General features: G+C 44.5%; 4 protein-coding genes across 5 annotated transcripts; 3 read left to right on the plus strand and 1 right to left on the minus strand.

Annotated features, from left to right (window-relative positions):
- Window positions 1-21: 21 nt before the first annotated feature.
- On the plus strand, window positions 22-3,325 carry LOC116161224 (fructose-bisphosphate aldolase-like). Of its 2 annotated transcripts, none has more exons than XM_031474497.1 (4): window positions 22-169; window positions 222-611; window positions 917-1,403; window positions 2,885-3,325. In XM_031474497.1, the coding sequence occupies exons 2-4, from the start codon at window positions 233-235 to the stop codon at window positions 3,111-3,113; spliced, it is 1,095 nt and encodes a 364-aa protein (XP_031330357.1). In that variant the 5' UTR covers window positions 22-169; window positions 222-232; the 3' UTR covers window positions 3,114-3,325. The 2 variants fall into 2 exon arrangements, with proteins under 2 accessions (XP_031330357.1, XP_031330359.1); XM_031474499.1 differs by having other exon boundaries at window positions 54-169; window positions 214-611.
- A 430-nt stretch (window positions 3,326-3,755) lies between these two features.
- Window positions 3,756-10,227, plus strand: LOC116161208 (ATP-binding cassette sub-family D member). Its single transcript, XM_031474477.1, has 6 exons — window positions 3,756-4,820; window positions 4,877-5,252; window positions 7,493-8,304; window positions 8,683-9,482; window positions 9,830-9,955; window positions 10,006-10,227. The coding sequence occupies exons 2-6, from the start codon at window positions 4,898-4,900 to the stop codon at window positions 10,121-10,123; spliced, it is 2,211 nt and encodes a 736-aa protein (XP_031330337.1). The 5' UTR covers window positions 3,756-4,820; window positions 4,877-4,897; the 3' UTR covers window positions 10,124-10,227.
- A 1,667-nt stretch (window positions 10,228-11,894) lies between these two features.
- Window positions 11,895-17,021, plus strand: LOC116161216 (hippocampus abundant transcript 1 protein). Its single transcript, XM_031474488.1, has 5 exons — window positions 11,895-12,151; window positions 12,290-12,756; window positions 12,813-12,909; window positions 15,854-16,304; window positions 16,349-17,021. Exons 1-5 carry the CDS (start codon window positions 12,071-12,073, stop codon window positions 16,714-16,716), a joined length of 1,464 nt encoding a protein of 487 aa, XP_031330348.1. The 5' UTR covers window positions 11,895-12,070; the 3' UTR covers window positions 16,717-17,021.
- Window positions 17,022-17,053: 32 nt separating this feature from the next.
- Window positions 17,054-19,003, minus strand: LOC116161231. Its single transcript, XM_031474509.1, has 3 exons — window positions 18,177-19,003; window positions 17,811-17,963; window positions 17,054-17,762 (listed from the first exon to the last, which is right to left on the minus strand). The coding sequence occupies exons 1-3, from the start codon at window positions 18,279-18,281 to the stop codon at window positions 17,265-17,267; spliced, it is 756 nt and encodes a 251-aa protein (XP_031330369.1). The 5' UTR covers window positions 18,282-19,003; the 3' UTR covers window positions 17,054-17,264.
- Window positions 19,004-19,199: the final 196 nt, after the last annotated feature.

Consider the following 19,199-nt stretch of genomic DNA (forward strand, 5'->3'; position numbering starts at 1 on the left):
ATGCGCGCGTGCCCACGTAAAAGTGTCCCCACGTCACCGCCTGACGTGCGCAGATTTCTCGTAAAGCGACTGTCAGCTTTGACTTGAACGACCTTGTTTGCCCTTCTCGCGATCGTTAATTGTTAATTCGTTCCGTGAGAGAATTCCAGCACTCGTCTCTTCTCTTGCCGTAAGTGCAACGCGAACGTCTCGAATTAATTTGTTTAATTCCAGCGGTTTAGATCCGAACGACATGACTACCTACTTCAACTATCCACCCCCTGCCCTACAGGATGAGCTTCGCAAAATCGCGAACGCCATTGTCGCCCCCGGCAAGGGCATCCTCGCCGCCGACGAGTCGGTCAACACCATGGGCAAGAGGCTCGCGGACATCGGTCTCGAGAACACCGACGACAATCGCAGGAAGTACAGGCAGTTGCTCTTCACCACCGACAAGAGCCTAGGCGACCACATCTCGGGCGTGATCCTCTTCCACGAGACGCTGTACCAGAAGGCCGATGACGGCACGCCGTTCGTCGAGCTGCTGAAACAGCGTGGGATCATTCCCGGCATCAAGGTCGACACGGGGGTGGTGCCGCTGTTCGGGTCGGAGGACGAGTGCACGACACAAGGTATGCGTATTTGAAATGAATGTGCTCAGTGCCTTTTGAGGAGGAGGTCTTTCAAAAGCCTCCTAAGATTCTAAATAGACGAAAGTCTCAAGGTTTTCATAAAACCATAATACACTTATAGAGAGGTTCCACTGGCCTTATCTCGGGCCTTGTAGAAATTTAGAGATTCCCTTCCCTCTTTAGGAGGGGAGAGTCGAGGTACTTTTGCGGGTCTGGCGCTTTAAAAGGTCTTTAAGGACATTGAGCCTTGGAAGAGGAAGACTAGAAACCTGTTTCTTGAGAACTTAACCTCACTAATTTTGTAGGACTGGATGACTTGGGAAAACGTTGCGCCCAATACAAGAAGGACGGCTGTCACTTCGCCAAGTGGCGGTGCGTGCTCAAGATCGGCAAGAACACTCCCTCCTACCAGGCGATTTTGGAGAACGCCAACGTGCTCGCCCGCTACGCCTCCATCTGCCAGGCGAACCGCATCGTTCCGATTGTCGAGCCGGAAATTCTACCGGACGGCGATCACGACATCGAACGCTGCCAGAAGGTGAGCGAGACCGTCCTGGCCGCCGTCTACAAGGCGCTCAACGACCACCACGTCTACCTCGAGGGTACGCTATTGAAACCGAACATGGTCACGCCCGGGCAGTCGCACGCGAACCGTGCCACTCCGGAACAGGTCGCCATCGCGACCGTGACCGCTTTGTCGCGCACTGTTCCACCCGCCGTGCCCGGAGTTACGTTCCTGTCGGGCGGGCAGAGCGAGGAGGAGGCATCCGTGAATCTCAACGCGATGAACTGGTAAATATTAGCTGCGAAAGGATAGCTGATTTGTCTATGCCGAAATAAGATTCTCGCGCACTACAGGAGAGTTTGGGAGGGGGGCGGACTCCCATGATGATTATAACGATTATAACGAACAATCGAATTTTCCTTTCAAAAGAAAGTATTCTCCACCCCCCCCAGGCTTGTAGTATTGTAGAATTGGGGGGGTAGAGAAGATTCAGTGTACCTTTTCCTACAATTATCATCAGATCCTGTCCTAGAGGGGATGGATGGGGGGGTCTTCCAGACAACCCCCTCCCCCGTGTTACATTCTCTCTAAAAACGTTCAGCCCTAAGGACTCTCCTGATAATTTTTGTACAGGACCATCGAATTTTCCTTTTGTAAAAAGTGATCTCCACCCCCCCAGCCTTGCAGTATTGTAGAATTGGGGGGGTAGAGAAGATTCAGTGTTCCTTTTCCTACAATTATCATCAGACCATCGAATTTTCCTTTTGTAAAAAGTGATCTCCACCCCCCCAGCCTTGCAGTATTGTAGAATTGGGGGGGTAGAGAAGATTCAGTGTTCCTTTTCCTACAATTATCATCAGATCGTGTCCTAGAGTAGATGGTTGGGGGGTATTCCAGACGCCCCCCTCCCCCGTGTTACATTCTTTCTAAAAACGTTCAGCCCTAAGGACTCTCCTGATAATTTTCGTAAAGGACCATAGAATTTTCTTTTTATAAAAAGTGATCTCCACCTCCCAGCCTTGCTGTATTGTAGAATTGGGGGGGTAGAGAAGATTCAGCGTTCCTTTTCCTACAATTATCATCAGATCGTGTCCTAGGGGGGATGGATGGGAGGTATTCCAGACACCCCCCTCCCCGTGTTACATTCTCTCTAAAAACGTTCAGTCCTAAGCACTCTCCTGATAATTTTTGTAAAGGACCATCGAATTTTCCTTTTGTAAAAAGGACCCCCCAGGCTTGCAGTATTATAGAATTGGAGATTCAGTGTTCCTTTTCCTACAATGTATTATCATCAGATTCTCGTGCTCTAGAGGGAAGACCGGGGGGAGGGGGAGGGGGTGTTACATTCTCTCTTAAAATGTTCAGCCCTAAGGACTCCCATGACAGTTTGTCATAAAGGACCATCGTATCTTCCTTTCGGAAAAGTATTCCCCCACCCCTGGCTTGTAGACTACAAGTTGTAGTACTGGATGTGTGCCCCCCCCCGAAGTGAATAATTCGTTTCTTCCTATGTGTGTTAGAAATAGCTGGGTGGTATTCCACCTCCTACCCTGCCTGGTGTTACTTCTCTCTAAATAAGTTCAGCCTCCCTCCCCCCCCCCCCAGACTCAAACGTCTAATGGTCCTTTCCTAAAAATTGTTGGTGATAGGGGTGTGGGAAAAAAGGAAGATGACCTAATTAGTTAATATTGGCTCCAACATGGCGGACAAGTCAGCTATCCTTTACATTGTAACAAATATTCTCGAATTAACCTTACGAAATCCGTAGCGTGCAGCTAAAGAGACCGTGGGCGCTAACGTTCAGCTACGGCCGCGCGCTACAGGCGTCCGTCTTGCGAGCGTGGGCGGGCAAGGACGACAACATCGGCGCCGGCCAGGCGGAACTAATGAAGCGCGCCAAGGCGAACAGCGAGTCGGCGCTCGGCAAGTACCAGGCGGGAAGCATTCACGGAACGGCCGGAGACAAGGGATTGTTCATTAAGGATCACGCCTATTAATTTGTTATTTGTCGTGTGTTTATTTTCTGCATGTAGGTCTTTTGTTTGCGATTATATTCGTGTACCATGTCTTAGAAGCGGTTGTAGAAACGTCGTATCTTGATGATTGGAGCATTATACTTTGCCGGAGCGAGTTCAATAGCGATTTTATGATGCATGTTAAAACTATTAAATAAATTTTATTGTTAGCAATAAAAGATTAATTGCGCTAACTTGACAATGATTTGACACGCTCTTGACCTAAAGGACAAGGGGCAGTGCAGGGAAAAAAGTATTTCAGATAACTGATATACTGTTTTCTGTAGCACTGTTTCAAATGCCTTTTTAGTTTCAAGAATGCCATGTATCCTTCCCTTACCTTGCTGATACATTTCCTAATTGTTTTTTTACATTTCTCGAAACGGCTCTATGGTTTGTGCAACTGTTCTACTGTCTGTAATATTTTTTTATGCAGGAAGATCACGTAGCTAGTTTGTTGGAAGCAGGGAGTCAAAATAGAAATTTGGTTCATAGCCAAAATTGAAATTGCGACTTGAAATAAAGATTTTCGTGGATTACATTACAGTAAATGGCTGGGTGGTATTCCAGGAGTGTTTGGGGGGGGGCTATATACCTTTCTCTCAAAACCCAAAGGTTACAATGACAGAAAGAAATAATTGTGTCCTTTTGTTGACTGAAGGTACACTCGACAAACGTTTACTATATTAGCTTCCTCCACAGGAGAGAAAAATTCATTCCAAAAACTAATATGCAAACCTTACCTTTTCTTTCTCTATTACCTTATTACTGTCATGGTAATCTTGGGGAAAAGTTAATCCAATCTTCGTATGCAAGGGGCCCTCAACACTGATCTTCAACAATAGGTGCTCGGCCTTCAAGGCACACTAGTTTTTGGAAATGAACAGATAAATCTTTCTTTTCAGTGGAATGTTCCATTGTAAATCTTTTTAGGCACTTATCAGGGCTATCAAAGCCCTTTCTAAACGCTTTTAGGGCAGTTTGATGGTGTTTTGTCAAATTATCGTACTTGCTAACACGGGGCTTTTAAGAAAGAACATTGCAGCGGAGGGTCTGGAAAGCAAGCACTGTTCACACCCCTTTGATAGTTGAGTAGGACTTTTCCAGACCCTCCTAACATGGATTTTCTAGGGGCAGGGTTTGATAACGTAACATAAAATCCACGGTTCGTACTATGACTATTGTAGATGATTATCAAAGGAATATCGTGGACTAATGTCATAAGAGCGAGGAAAGTGATATATCGGTCAATGAACCGTTACTCCGCTTGCGTAATATTGGCTTTCTTTGGGAGAAAAAAATACTTTCCCTTTTTTTAAACATTACGAAGAAACAAGATTGAGGTTATGTATTACCAGGTGACGGTGACGTCAAACTGTCAGTAATGACTTTTCAAGGTTATGGTGCGCATTATCTATGCTAATTGTTGATTCAATTCGATTTAAAAAAATTACCGCCTCGTCGCGCCTTGTGCACTCGCGTACCGAAAGTTTCGGGCCATTAAATCCGAAAATTGTACACGCCATGGTGGTAGTGTTCAGGATTGATCTTCGGCCCCCCTTTCCTCTCCCCGTACCACTTTCTTCTTTCCCATTAAGTAGCTTTGTTCCTCCGGTCATAATGCGATTGATAACAAGTGATAAACGGTGTTAAGTGGCTCTAATGGATTCAATTAAGATAACAAAATCGGTGAGTTATACCTTGGATTCGTGACGAAAGCACTGTCGCGGTTAATTTCTTTTTAGATTTAATTACAAAGCGAAACGATGCCGTCGGTTATCTCGAAGCTCCTCGCCAAGACCGAGGCGACGCGAAGATCCCTGAACATACCGCGCTCGTACTTGCACGGCGGAATCCTCGCCGCGTGTCTCCTGGCGTACACCTACAAAGTCGGATATCCCCTAATCGAGAATCTCCTCAGCAAGGGCAACGCGCAGCAGGACAGCGTCAACAACAACCTATTGGTGACGACGAATCCGCCGCCGGCGCCGGTCCGCGTCGAGAGACGGACTAGGGCGTGTTCGCAAATCGAGTACCTGCTACGGCTGGTGCCCGGCCTGAACGTGCAGTTCGTGCTGCAATTCTACAAGCTGTTTCGGATTATGATTCCCAGTGTTTTCGGTATTATTTTTATTTCTTATTATTGTAACGACGGAGCAACGCTACCAGGACACCTAATACTCTCCCCTTGTTAGACTAACAGCGTTCTGTGGTTCCATTACAGTGGAAACATGCTTTTGTTTTACTTACGGCCCGTGTGGCGCAATTCAGTTAAAGCAGAACTGTGATGCTAAGGGTCCCTGTTTCGAATCCGGGTTCGGGCATAGATATTGGTAAATGTATAGTGGATTAGGTTGGTAGAGCAGCCTCTCAAAAATAAAGGCAAAAAAAAATAGAAATAAAATAAAATAAATAGGTACGTATTTAGTTTTCGTGTAGCTCATCCAAAACAAATGATAGTACATTTTTGACATTTTTCTATTGTGATTCCAGCTCTTTGATCTACTGAATGCTAAATGCTCGAAAAATACTGTAGGGCAGACAAACAGAGTGTATACAAGACTTTTAGGAGCTTTTAAAAATCTCCAAGGTCAGTTTTTTTCTTGTACAATAATGAGAAAAACCACCTTTTAATATTTAGAACAATTTCAAATGTTACCAGCGTGTTTTTTTAGAAAAGGCCCCAATTTTCCCCTTTCTTTAAAGCTCTTTAAGAACCTTAACGGTATTTATTAATGTATGAGAGTGATAGTCTTCAAATGATTTCAAAACCCATTCCTTGCACTATCATAGTAACCTTTGATAAAAGTAATCAAATGTTTGTTTACTGGGGGGATTGACCCCCGGTACTACTTTCTGCCATACGAGTTCAGTAAGTTCGCTGGTGTTTTCTCCCAAACTTGTGTTGTAGGTGTTTGTGGGGGAAACCTACTACAAGGGGGGCCTGGGGGGTATAGCTATACAGCACTGCCTTCAGAAGCGGAGGACTCATTAATTCTGTTTATCCCTAGCACTCTCGTGGTGACCTTTGGGAAAAGATCATCAAATCTTCCTTTGCTGGAAGGTATTACCCCCCCCCCCTCGTACTTTTTTCTACCACGAGAGTCAAGTAAGTTCGCTGGTGTTTCTGCCTACTTATCGTGTAAGTCTTAATTCCAGATGTTTTTGGGGGAAACTTAGCTCCCCCCAGCTACACAACACTACCATTGGCAAAGGAGAACTCTTTAGATCTTTTTATCCCTATCCCTAGCACTCTAATGGTGCCCTTCGGAAAAGATAATCAAATCTTTGTTTGCTGGGGGGTATTCCAGGGGGGTACTACTTTCTGCCACGAGAGTTGAGTAAATGCGTTTTCTTCCAAATTAACAAAGTGCTACCACTAGATGTTTGTGGGGGGAAAACATACCTTCGAGGGGGTCTGGGGATACACAGTACTGCTCTCTGCAAAGGAGGACTAGTTCTTTTTATTCCTTGCACTCTCCTGGTGACCTTTGGGAAAGATAATCAAATCTTCGTTTGCTGGGGGGTATTCCAGACTCCCCCAGATTCCCCACTACTACTTTCTGCCACGCGAGTTGAGTTAGTTCGCTGGTGTTTTCCACCAAATTCTCGTGTAAGAAGTTTATTGGGGGGGGGGGGCATTCCTCTGGGGGATATTGATTACCCTCCAGCTACACAACCCTGCCTAGTTTTAAGCCTTCACAGTGACTGTCTTTTGTTTTTCTCGGCCCACGTCTTCAGCACCTCGCTAACTTCCTGGTGCCTTAAATTTTCTGCTGTTTCTTCGGATACTTGGGCTTCCACTGTTTGACTGATGGACATCTCCCACCTCTCATTTGGGTAGTTGGGGGGAACCATATGTGGAACATTCTTAATCGTCTCATAATTAACCCAATAAGACTGTTCCTCGGCCATATCTCGAGAACCGTTCGTCGTATGATTTAGGGGTAAAAAAATGATTGGGTAAATCGGTTATGAAGAATCGTCCTAAAAATGACCACCAGAGGGCGTAACTGCCATCTTGAATTTTAAAATTGCATTTTCTTTCAATTTCGCATAATAAACTAAACATTCTTTTTTCACATTTTTAAAGAGAACCAGTTTATCTATCATTTTCGTTAAAACAAAAACTCAGTTATTTCAAAAACAAAGATGGCGTGGGGCGTTCAATTGTTTTTGCAATAACCTACTTAACCGTTTGACCGATTGTAACAAATTTGGTATCGTTGAAAAGAGCATTCCTTGGGCAATGAGAATCAGTTAGTTAATTTAGTTGAACCTTTCTCCGCCAGGGGGCTAGTTTGGGTCACCCGGTACATAGTAATCGAACTGTCTTTTAACACTTGTGTCTTTTTTAACAGGTATCGAAACCGTCCTACTATCCGGTCACACCCTGTTCCTGTTTCTGCGCACGTTTCTCAGTATCTACGTAGCGAATTTAGAGGGCGCGATAGTCAAGTACATCGTACGTAACGAACCGCGCAACTTCATCATGCAAATACTGAAGTGGTTCGCGATCGCGATACCCGCCACATTCATCAATAGCACAATTAAGTACCTAGAAAGTCGTATCGCTCTGAGCCTCCGGACGAGGCTCGTCGAGCACAGCTACAAGCTGTACTTTAAGAACCAGAGCTACTATCGCGTGACCGTCCTCGACGGTCGTCTCGAGAACTGCTCGCAGCGCCTCACCGACGACATCGAGACCGTCGCGAACATGGTCTCGCATCTGTATTCGCAGATCACGAAGCCCCTCTTCGACATACTGCTGATGGTGATCGCGCTCGCGAACCTCACGAAATCGCGCAACGCGAACGTTATAACCGGCCCGGCGATCGTGACCGTCGTCGTCGGCCTCTCCGCCTTCATTCTCAAGCTCGGCTCGCCCAAATTCGGCGTGCTCGTCGCCCAGGAGGCCGAGAAGAAGGGATACCTGCGATTTATACACTCGCGGCTCGTCACCAACTCCGAGGAGATCGCCTTTTACGGCGGCCACAAGGTGGAGCTGTCGCAGTTGCGCGGCGCGTATCGCGTGCTCGTGCGCCACATGCGGCACATGTTCGGCGTGAAGCTGTGGTTCGTGATGCTCGAGCAGTTCCTGATGAAGTACGTGTGGTCGGGCACCGGACTGATCGTGGTTAGCTTGCCGATTCTTCTGTCCCGAAAGAAGGAGGTAAGTGAGGGAATGTTATTATTATTATTATTATGAACTGTGCGAGAGCTGGACAAATGATCAGATCCTCCTCTTCTACAAAATATTGTAAAGAATTTTATACCGGGGGGGTCTGGGGGAATATCCCACAGCAATACAAAAATTCGATGACCAGGAAATTGCAATACTGTTATCTTAGGGGGGGGGGGCCTACACCCCCCCTCCGGTAACGCTTTCCCCCACAAAATGTTTATCACCAACACCCAGGACTTTTATATTACTTTTTGGACAGATGATCACAAACACCTATAACCATTGTGGAGTGCGGGGGTGGGGGGGGGGCATCTTTTGATCTTGACCCAACAGTTTTTAAAGAGAAATGTTCCTTCCTATTTATAGGTTTACAAAGAAGAGAAGCAACTCTCATATTTGGCCCAATCGAGCGAGCTAAACACGAGCTTGCCCACCGTTAGCGTCGATAACGTGGGCGAACGCACCCAGTACTTCACGACCGCCAAAAATCTCATGTTAACCGGCGGCAACGCTGTCGAGCGTCTCATGTCGAGCTACAAAGACATCGTCGAGCTCGCCGGGCACACGGCGCGCGTCGCCAACATGTTCACAGTCCTAGAGGAGGTCAGCGAGGGAGTTTACGAGAAGACGCTCGTCGAGAAAAAGGACAACACGCACGGCTTCGTGTTCGAGTACGAGAAAGACCAGCCGATACCGAAGGGCAGGCTCGTCCACTCGACCGACGAGATCGTCCTACAGAACGTGCCGATCATCACGCCGAATTGCGACGTGATTTGCGCCTCGCTGAACCTCGTCTTGCATCCCGGACAGCACCTACTGATCACCGGTCCGAACGGCTGCGGCAAGTCGAGCCTGTTCCGAATACTCGCCGGCCTGTGGCCGATTTACGCGGGCGAGCTGCGCGCGCCGAAAAATTCGATGTTCTACATTCCGCAGCGTCCGTACATGGTGATCGGGAATCTGCGCGATCAGATCATTTATCCGGACACGCACACGGACATGATCAATAAGCAGGTGAGCGAGGAGGACCTGCGGAAGATCATGCATATGGTGCACTTGGACCACATCGTGGAGCGAGATTCGTTTTACACGGTGAGAGACTGGACCGACATCCTTTCCGGTGGGGAAAAACAAAGGATGGCCGTCGCGAGACTCTTCTACCATAAGTAAGTGTGAGAGGCGATTGTCCAGATCGTTACGCCATCTGCGATTGCGCTGTTTTTTTCACTCTTTTTAATAGCGTTAATTGACTCAAAGGGTCTCGAGTCTTTAAGAGTATGTCAAAGCTCTTAAGAACCTTTCAGCATTTACTTGAAGAATCTGCTTCAATGCAAGGGTTAACGAGGTTTTAAGAGCCGAGTCTCATGAGTCTCGAGAGTCTAACCTAACTTAACCTTAAACCTTGAAGAGTCTAAATTCATGTCAGATCCTTTAAGGGACTTTTTATTAATTCACTTCACTGCTCCACTGCTTGCTACTTTTTACCGACCGTGAAATAATAACGCCTTTTTAGACCAAAGTACGCTCTTCTTGACGAGTGCACTTCGGCGATCTCAATCGACGTCGAGGGCGAAATCTACCAGGCCGCCATTAACCTCGGCATCACGCTCCTGACGATAACCCATCGTCCGACGCTATGGTAAATCGTTCGAATCGCACGCGAGATATTGACAAGTTTTTTTTTTCTAGGAAATTCCATACGTATATTTTACAGTTCGACGGAGCCGGCGCTTGGGAATTTTCCGAATTGAACGTTTCTAACTTAAAGGAATCGAGGTACGGCCGAGATCGGACGAACTCGGAATAGTGAATTTAGATTAAGGTTCTAGGTTTAACGATGTATATAATAGGTCAATTATCCTGTAACATTCTCACTTGAATTTCCAGTAAATTAGAAAAACTTCAGGATTATTCTGCAAGAATATACCCTGGGAAGATCCTTAGCAGAAACCTGTCGCTTTCAAACGCCATCAAAGTTGAATCGGCATATCTCTGGCAGTGACAGTTGACAGTACTTGAACGTTGACTGGAAATGTACGTGGACCTCTATTCCTACAATCCGTAAAACTGATCAAGAATCTTGGACATTGTCCAAGGATTATTAGAAATCTTGAAAACCTGTTGTTGAAATTGACTTAATTTAACCTTAATGCTGATTCATGTGTTTGATACCGTTAACCTATTGTTTGAAATCGTGTTCACTATATGCTCTGTCGTTGAAGCGAGTCTGGGGCTGCTTGAAGCTTCCTCTGAACGTCCACATACCTTAGACAAAAAGACTGCTGTCCCAGTCTTAAACATTGCGCTCCTTGTTCGGCAATCTGGGTTTTCGGAGCCGCAATCAATGGTTCTTTCTCCTTCGTGTGGAAAAACTCGAACTCCTGGTTTTCAGTAAGATTTGAGGGAGCTTCCCCCTACTCAAACTCGGGCGTATTAAATTTACCCAACAAATTTGTGAGCAATCCATCTCCGTGATAGTTTTGAGGGAGAATGTAACACTGGAGGGTATGGAATATGCCCCAGTACGAGCTGATCGTTTTGAGGGGGATTATAACACTGGAAGTATGGAAAATCCCCCAGACAAAAAGGAATTTGATGACTCTCTTTTCAGACTTAACTATATCATGATAAGTTTTCAGGAAAAGGTAATCGATTTCTCCCGTATGCTAGGCCCAGAACTTAAACTCCTCTAAAATCTTAAGGGGGCAATCAGCATGTTTTTGCTTACTTTGTAGGCAATTTTTCCTTTTCTGATAGATATTCCATACAGGGAAGTACTAAGAGCTGATAGTTTTGAGGGAGGATATGTAACACTGGGGGGGTATGGAATATTCCCCAGCACGAGCTGATTGTTTTGAGGGGGATTATAACACTGGGGGTGTGGAATATCCCTCAGACAAAAAGGAATTTGATGACTCTCTTTTGAGACTTAATATATCATGATAGTTTTCAGGAAAAGGTAATCGATTTCTCCCGTATGCTTATAGGGGGTATTCCATACCCCCAGAACTTAAACTCCTCGGGGGCAATCGGCACGTTTTTGCTTACTTTGTAGGCAATTTTTCCATTTCTGGGAGATATTCCATACAGGGAAGTTCTAAGAGCTGATAGATGCCTACGATAGGTAGGGCAAACCTTACTTTACAGATCGTAGGTATTGTTTAGTATCTGGGGGAGTAAACCGCCTCTCAGCAATTGACGACTTCTCTGCCCTGAAGGAGGAGAGGGCGATCGGGGCAGAGACAATCGAATATAGGAACTGAAAGGTATAAAGTCGCGACATATAGAGGGCAAATTGGGAGGGTAAGCCGACGGTGTCAAGTGAACCTTTATAGTTTGGTAAATTAGCTATTGTAAATACTCAAAATTATTATCGGGGTTGATTTAGTGACTAGTGTTATCATTGTGTATTTAACAAGATACAGACGGTTTACACATAAACTTGTGCAATATGAAAGAAATGAAATACTTATCGGTCACACTGTATGTAGCCGGTAAATTAGCGATCGGTAGTATGATTCATTGTTTTGACTGCAGGGCGCGCTGTACTCTATTTTATTAATCATTTGACAGTTTCAACCCTGACAGCGACAGCTGATACAAAAGTCAGTGTAATTAACGATGTACCAAAATCCAGTTTCGTGTTGTTTGTTGTGTAAAATCTGATGTTTTTCCAATGAAAAATGCGTTTCCGTATCAAAAAGGATATATTTTTTAAGGTAAAATAAGACAAACGTTCACGAGACTGGAGAGGATGAAGGCAAAACCATCAAAAAGGGTTGCTGGAATGATTATACGTTCCAGAAAATCAATTGCAAAAGATGGGGTAGTTACGGTAAGTTTTTCCAGAAGTTTTTCCAATTAAATGCAGAACCACGTCACTCTTACCATTTTATCACGCTTTATCGCCCGCAATTTACCTTATCATCAGATTACCTTATCAAAACCACAACAAAACAACCTTGCATTTCAGACGTCAGGAATCGGACGACCGAGTCTCTACCATGCCCTGGTCGTAATCTTCTTGGAGTTCTTCGCGTGGGGCCTGCTAACGATGCCCCTAATACAGGTCCTCAACAACACATTCCCCGACCACACGTTCCTAATGAACGGACTGATTATGGGCATAAAGGGCATACTGTCGTTTCTGAGCGCGCCTCTGGTCGGCGCGCTGTCCGACGTATGCGGCCGCAAACTGTTCCTGCTCGTCACCGTGTTCTTCACCTGCCTGCCGATTCCGCTGATGACGATCAACACGTTTTGGTTTTTCGCGATGATCAGCATTTCGGGCGTGTTCGCCGTGACGTTTAGTGTCGTGTTCGCCTACGTTGCCGACGTAACGGACGAGAAGGAGCGTTCGTTGGCGTACGGCCTGGTGAGCGGAACATTTGCGGCCAGTATGGTTATCTCGCCGGCGCTCGGAGCGTATCTAATGGAGAGGTAGGTGCAGTGCGTGTGTCGCGTACGCGTAATTGGCTCATATTTGTCGTTTGCAGGTGGTCGATTTCGTTGGTGGTCGCTTTGGCGACCGCCGTTGCCATACTTGATGTGTTCTTTATATTGGTGGCTGTGCCCGAAAGTATATCAGAGAAGGTATGCGGCTCTAAGTGCACGTGTAAATATATTACAGATAGATCGTGACTAGCTGGGTGATCTGCCCCCATCCCCACTCATGTATTGTGGGTTTTTTAGCCTACTAAAACACTCTAAAACAAATTGGAGGGTTTTTGGAAACCCTCACTTGGATAAACCTGTACATTAAAAGGCTCTTGGGAACTTCTTAAACTGTAGGCAACTTTTAAAAGCTTTTAGAGGCTTTTAAGGAATCATAAAATCTCGTCAAGGTCTTTCAAAAAATTGTAAAGGCTGTCAGGGATCAGAATTTAAAAACACTTAAAGATTTTAAGGACCTGAATGGTTCCGAAGGCTCGTGGATTATTCTGAAAACTTCTCAAGTCTCTTAGTATCAAAAAGCTTCTGTGAGGCTTGAGGTTTGAGAAGTGTGCAATAGTCTCCAAGAGCCTTTAAACGTTTTGGGAGGGGAGAATGTGGCATCAAGCGGTCTCAGGGGTACAGGAATACCCTCCAACACAGGCGAAATTGATTACTCTGTCCTGAAAATTATCATGACAGTTTCGAGAGAGGGTAATCAATTTCTCTATTTCTTGGGGGTATTCCCCCTTCCCCCTGGCGCTAAATTGGCCACTAAAATGTTAACAATAGTCTGCTTTTGATTTTCATAGGGAATGTCAGCAATTTTTCTGATGACACTGTCCCTGGGGGGTATTTCATACCTTGTGGTGGTACCGGGTGACCCAATAAGACTGTCCCTCGGGTAAATCGGTCATGAAGAATCGCTGGAAAATCTTTTCAAGTTATAAAAATGACCACCAGAGGGCGTAACTGCCAACTTAATTTTTAAAATTATATTTTCTTTCAATTTCGCATAATAAACTAAACATTCTTTTTTCACATTTTTAAAGAGAACCAGTTTATCTATCATTTTCGTAAAAACAAAAACTCAATTATTTCAAAAACAAAGATGGCGTTGGAAAAAAGGAAGGCTCGAAAAAAAATTGTCTGAGATCGACCGGGAAAAAACATTTTCTTATAGAATGTGCCCTGTAGAATCCATAATTTCAAACAGTTTGAAGATTGGGCTACCAGTTCAAAAGTTACAGCCCTTTGAATTTTCTTTCGAATTTGGTTTCTAGTCTATAACTTTTGATTGAGAAGTCTAATCGAAAAAGTACGAATTGTTTTGGATTCTACGCCCCAAAATTAATAAGAAAGAGTTTTTCCCCAAGAAATTTTGGTGTAGTCGATTTTTGGAAAAAAGGAAGGTAATTAACACTGCCTTTTTTTGAGGCTCGAAAAAAAAATTGGGTCAGATCGACCGGGGAAAAAAATTTTCTTATAGAATGTGCCCTGTAGAATCCATAATTTCAAACAGTTTGAAGATTGGGCTACCAGTTCAAAAGTTACAGCCTTTTGAATTTTCTTTCGAATTTGGTTTCTAGTCTATAACTAGGTGTGTTTGGATATGCGCATAAGACCCTGCTCTAACTTCTTAACCGTTTGACCGATTTTAACAAATTTGGTATGGTTGAAAAGAGCATTCCTTGGGCAATGAGAATCAACCAATATATAGTTAATTTAGTTGAATCCTTCTCCGCTGGGGGCTAGTTTTGACACTATGACCCAAAATCTGGGACCATCGCTGCCCGCATCTTCTATTTGCGTTATCCGAATCGACCACAAACCATCGCCGCCAGCATATTAAATGCTTCTTGGTTAGAAATCGGCATTTTAGAAAAGATTACAATTTCAAAAAACTGCACTTTCTAAATGTAAACACAGCAGAATAATTTACAAATTTACGGCTGTTATTGTTTTATAATGCATTGTGTTTCATTTGTTTAATTTTCCAAGGCCTACCTAAAAGTGTAGGGTCCTTTTCCAACCAATCTTTCGCGCCATCGACAAATACCGGAAATACGTCAAATAAGTTACAATTTAAGCATTTTAATTAATTGATTAATTAATCTCATTTTCCCAATATTTGAGATTAGGAACGAGATTTTGAAAAACAGTTTTCACTGGCCTCTTTGGATGTTATTTGGCTACTTTTTCTTGAAACAGTCATATCATTCCATTTAATTTTTAGGGTTTTTTTAGGATATTGGATCTTAGTGTCAAAACTAGCCCCCTGGCGGAGAAGGATTCAACTAAATTAACTATATTCTTGTTGCCCGATATCAAATTTGTTACAATCGGTCAAACGGTTAAGAAGTTAAAGCAGGTTATTGCAAAAACAATTGAACGCCCCACGCCATCTTTGTTTTTGAAATAACTGAGTTTTTGTTTTTACAAAAATGATAGATAAACTGGTTCTCTTTAAAAATGTGAAAAAAATTCTTAGTTTATTATGCAAAATTTAAAGAAAATGCAATTTTAAAATTTAAGTTGGCAGTTACGCCCTCTGGTGATCATTTTTAGAACTTGAAAATATTTTTCAGCGATTTTTTATAACCGATTTACAAAATAATTCTTTTTAGCCCTAAGTCATACAACAAACGGTACAGTCTTATTGGGTCACCCGGTACATTCTCCCCCAAAACGTTGTCATTAGAACTTCCCTGTATGGAATATCTCCCAGAAAAGGAAAAATTTCCTACACAGTAAGCAAAAACATGCTGATTGCCCCCCCTCCCTAACATTTTGGCGGAGTGTAGTACCAGGGGTCTGGGGGGTATGGAATACCTCTCAGCACACAGGAGAAATTGATTATCTTTTTCCTGAGAACCCTCATGACAGTTAAGTCTCAAAGGGGGGCCATCATATCTCTTCATCCCGTGGGGGGTGGGGGGGGGGGCGGACCCACTCTATGTTAATTAAATTATGGGGGGGGGAGTCGGACCCACTCTATGTTAATTAAATTATAAGTTTGCTCCATTAATTAACTGTCGTACTGAAAGCTATCTGTAGTATGTTTCCGTGGTCCAAGCGATCGAGCGTTATTTATCGAGTGCCGTAGGTCCGCGTCTCTCCGATCAGCTGGGAGCAGGCCGATCCGTTTTCGTCCCTGCGCAATGTCGGGCAGGATCCGACGATTCTGCTGCTTTGCATCGCCGTGTTCCTCTCGTACCTGCCCGAGGCCGGCCAGTACAGCTGCATATTCGTCTACTTGAAGTTGATAATGGGTTGGAGCGCGTCGATGGTGGCGGTCTTCGTCGGTCTGGTCGGGCTGCTCGCCGTCATGTCCCAGCTCTGTCTGGGAATGCTGATGAAGAATTTGGGGTGCAAGCATACGATTATGCTCGGTTTGCTGTTCGAAATGCTGCAACTGCTTTGGTACGGATTCGGTACAACCACTTGGATGATGTGGGCCGCCGGTATGTTGGCATCGTTGAGTTCGATTACGTACCCGGCAATATCTGCGTTTGTCTCGATATTGAGCACGCCAGACCGACAAGGCGTTGTACAGGGTGAGTCTAAATTTGATTGAGGTTATGTTACACTCGAATCGTAGGGATGGTAACGGGAATGAGAGGTCTTTGCAACGGTCTCGGCCCAGCAATGTTCGGCGTAATCTTCTACATGTTCCACGTCGATTTGAACGAGGGCGAGAACGCGACGACCGACTCGACTCGCGTCGTCGAGCCGTCGCATTCGGACGTCTACTCGCAGCTGGTACCCGGACCGCCGTTCGTCTTCGGCGCGCTCCTCGTCGTGTGCGCCCTCCTAGTCGCCTCGTACATACCGTCGAAGAACAACGTCGAGACGAACATAGCGCTCGACAGTCACTACGAGATCGAGCGCGGTCACAAGGTCGCCGGCACGCTCAGCCCGCTAATCGCCAGCAGTCGAAGTCTGGAGAACGTGGCGGCGGTATTGTAACACGATTCTAAATTCTAAGTGCACAAGTTGTTCGGTTTGACAATCGCTTTTCGACGAGACTCGCATTTATTTGTCACCGCCATTAGATTATAAGATTAAGTGAAGTGTTTACGTTCTTAAATGTTAGCAGAAAACAAAAGGTAGACAAATTTCTTGATTGTTAGCGTTATTAATAAGCGCAAGTTGTTACAGAGAGTAATTATTCAGCAGTATTACGGTTGCGATTTTTAATTTTGTGTAAATAGGTTAAGTGAAATTTCCCGTTATGAGAGAAGGATAGGATAACGAATAAAATTTTAAGTGTTTCATTAGAACGTTTAATTTCATTATTATTTTATCATTTATCGTTGCTAGTCGGTTTTCATATGTTTGTAGTAGACCCCCCCAGGTGCTATGCTCTTCCCCAAAAACGTTGCCTAGGAAAACAAATATGGCTGACGCTCCCTACAACATTATCACACAAAAGGGCAACTTTTTGGATGAGAGTTAAGTACCGGGAGGAAAGAGATTTAACAACTGTCTTCAAATCACGATTGTTTTTAGGACAACTACGAGAAACAACCTTGATCGAAGTCGAAGGACGGCGTACGCGCAGCAAAAAAGTTGACTCCGGGCGAAAGCGATTGCGGCAAGTCAAAGCTGAAACTGATCGGCGGAATGTTCTCCTTGCGATGGGAGGGCGTCCGGTAGACCCACCGGTTCTCCGGTACGAAGCTGCGCGATTCCAGGGGAGCGCCGCCGCCGCCACCGTCCAGGATCGAGTCGATCTGCGCGACCAGCGCCTTGATCGTATTGGTCGTCTTCTCCCTCGCCTTCGAGCACCTCGGGACCTGCTCGCGCAGTACCTCGCCGAATCGGGTGGCGAAGTCCTGGGTCCGTTTCGACATGACCTTCTCGTAGTTGCGTTCGATGTCGTGAAAAATGCTTTTGCCTTGCGAGTGGGCGTAATAGTCGGTTGTCGAATTGTAAACTTTAACGTCGGATTTGCGGTTCTGCTTAATGCGTTTCGAGCGTCGCGGCGCCGTTGAGAGCGACTCGAAGGGTACCTAAACAAGAGATCGGTTGACTAGTTGTAAGTACACATTATGATTTACCTTGACGCGTTGTGTGGTTTCCTGAGATAAATTGAAGGCGAATCCGTCGTATTTTCTTTTCTTGCCGCATTTTTTCTTTTTATCCATTCTTTTGTACATTTTTGAAAAATTATTTAAATTCTGTCCACAGGAAACCAACTTTCTTTTCCAGTGCTGCCAACACAAAAATTTAAAAAGTACCCGATAAAGCTACGTTCACACTATCGCACTTATACGTATACAGTGCGATTCATACTATACGTACCGTTACCGTACAATCAACGACCGGTACGTATGGTACGAATCGCGCCTTAAGGCTTCTTTTTAAGTCGTCTAATGAATAAACATTGATCGAGTTGATAAACTAATTTCAATTACTGCACGTACATTTTCTATCGGCTTTGGTATGAACAACGAAATGATGAGATACTTTATCAGGCGGCGAGTTTTGGAAAGTAGGATTGTTGTATATTCTTTTAAACTATCCTGCATACCAAAAATCAGGAAGGTTTTGAGTAAATGAGAGTCATTTATCCGCCAACAGATGGCGGCAAGTGGGCGCCATTTTTAAATTTAAGAAAAATACACATCGGTTTGCTTTTTCAAAAGATTTTCCATACTGGGTTGAAATTTTCGGGGGAGAATGTAACACAGGAGGAAACGATTACCTATTTCTGAAAAAACTATCATGACAGATTTCGCAGATCAACCAAATCTCTCCTTTCCTGGGGGGTATTCCATACCCCCTAGACTCCCCGATGTAACATTTCTTGATGCCCATACCCGTTATTCGTCATGGGTACATATATCACTTTTGGAAAAGGTCATTTCATGTGAACATTTTGAAAGTGTAGGTATACGTTGGAATTATTAGATGATGATGTCTAATTTAACAAATTGCTCAGTTTGAAATATGCACTAACGAAATGCAAAAAAAATGTTGGAAGGTAAGGCGCCGGTTGAATGGCGCGGTCGACGTCGTATGAACTAATGGCACATTCTAATTCTTTTTCGCATCTAAAGTGAATATAACGCAATAAACGTGAACTAATGATCGTGGTCTCAATATTCCAATCAAGTAGCGCGCATATAATTATGACCATTACGTTACGCACATTGTAATTAGAAGTAAAAAATTTCATGATTACTTCGCTCCAGTTGTACGTCTAGGTAAGTGGTCATTATTTTTATATTTTGGGTTTTCTAGACTTAATGATACTGTGTAGGTCGTAAAAACAATAAAAATCGACATAAATGCGTAAGTATGCAAACGAGTTTTTATGACCGATGCGCGCGACTAATTCCAAACTTATTTCCACCGTATTTAGGAGGTCCAATACTGTTTTCCACAGGTGAACTCGCGCCTACAATCCGGCGTGACTCCTAGACAATGCGTTACGCGTTGCGATT

This window comes from Photinus pyralis, unplaced genomic scaffold (assembly GCF_008802855.1).
Source record: "Photinus pyralis isolate 1611_PpyrPB1 unplaced genomic scaffold, Ppyr1.3 Ppyr1.4_LG10, whole genome shotgun sequence".
NCBI lineage: Eukaryota > Metazoa > Arthropoda > Insecta > Coleoptera > Lampyridae > Photinus > Photinus pyralis.

What these genes read in the sequence shown, in the direction of transcription:
- LOC116161224 (XM_031474497.1), top strand. Translation starts at nt 233, where the DNA reads ATGACTACCTACTTCAACTATCCACCCCCTGCCCTACAGGATGAGCTT. An exon ending in GGACGAGTGCACGACACAAG is followed by an intron (nt 612 to 916) that starts GTATGCGTATTT and finishes CTAATTTTGTAG; the next exon opens with GACTGGATGACTTGGGAAAA. An exon ending in AATCTCAACGCGATGAACTG is followed by an intron (nt 1,404 to 2,884) that starts GTAAATATTAGC and finishes CGAAATCCGTAG; the next exon opens with CGTGCAGCTAAAGAGACCGT.
- LOC116161208 (XM_031474477.1), top strand. Translation starts at nt 4,898, where the DNA reads ATGCCGTCGGTTATCTCGAAGCTCCTCGCCAAGACCGAGGCGACGCGA. An exon ending in TATGATTCCCAGTGTTTTCG is followed by an intron (nt 5,253 to 7,492) that starts GTATTATTTTTA and finishes CTTTTTTAACAG; the next exon opens with GTATCGAAACCGTCCTACTA. An exon ending in TTCTGTCCCGAAAGAAGGAG is followed by an intron (nt 8,305 to 8,682) that starts GTAAGTGAGGGA and finishes TCCTATTTATAG; the next exon opens with GTTTACAAAGAAGAGAAGCA.
- LOC116161216 (XM_031474488.1), top strand. Translation starts at nt 12,071, where the DNA reads ATGAAGGCAAAACCATCAAAAAGGGTTGCTGGAATGATTATACGTTCC. An exon ending in CAAAAGATGGGGTAGTTACG is followed by an intron (nt 12,152 to 12,289) that starts GTAAGTTTTTCC and finishes CTTGCATTTCAG; the next exon opens with ACGTCAGGAATCGGACGACC. An exon ending in CCGAAAGTATATCAGAGAAG is followed by an intron (nt 12,910 to 15,853) that starts GTATGCGGCTCT and finishes CGAGTGCCGTAG; the next exon opens with GTCCGCGTCTCTCCGATCAG.
- LOC116161231 (XM_031474509.1), bottom strand. Translation starts at nt 18,281, where the DNA reads ATGCAGGATAGTTTAAAAGAATATACAACAATCCTACTTTCCAAAACT. An exon ending in TACCAAAGCCGATAGAAAAT is followed by an intron (nt 17,964 to 18,176) that starts GTACGTGCAGTA and finishes TTGTGTTGGCAG; the next exon opens with CACTGGAAAAGAAAGTTGGT. An exon ending in AAACCACACAACGCGTCAAG is followed by an intron (nt 17,763 to 17,810) that starts GTAAATCATAAT and finishes TCTCTTGTTTAG; the next exon opens with GTACCCTTCGAGTCGCTCTC.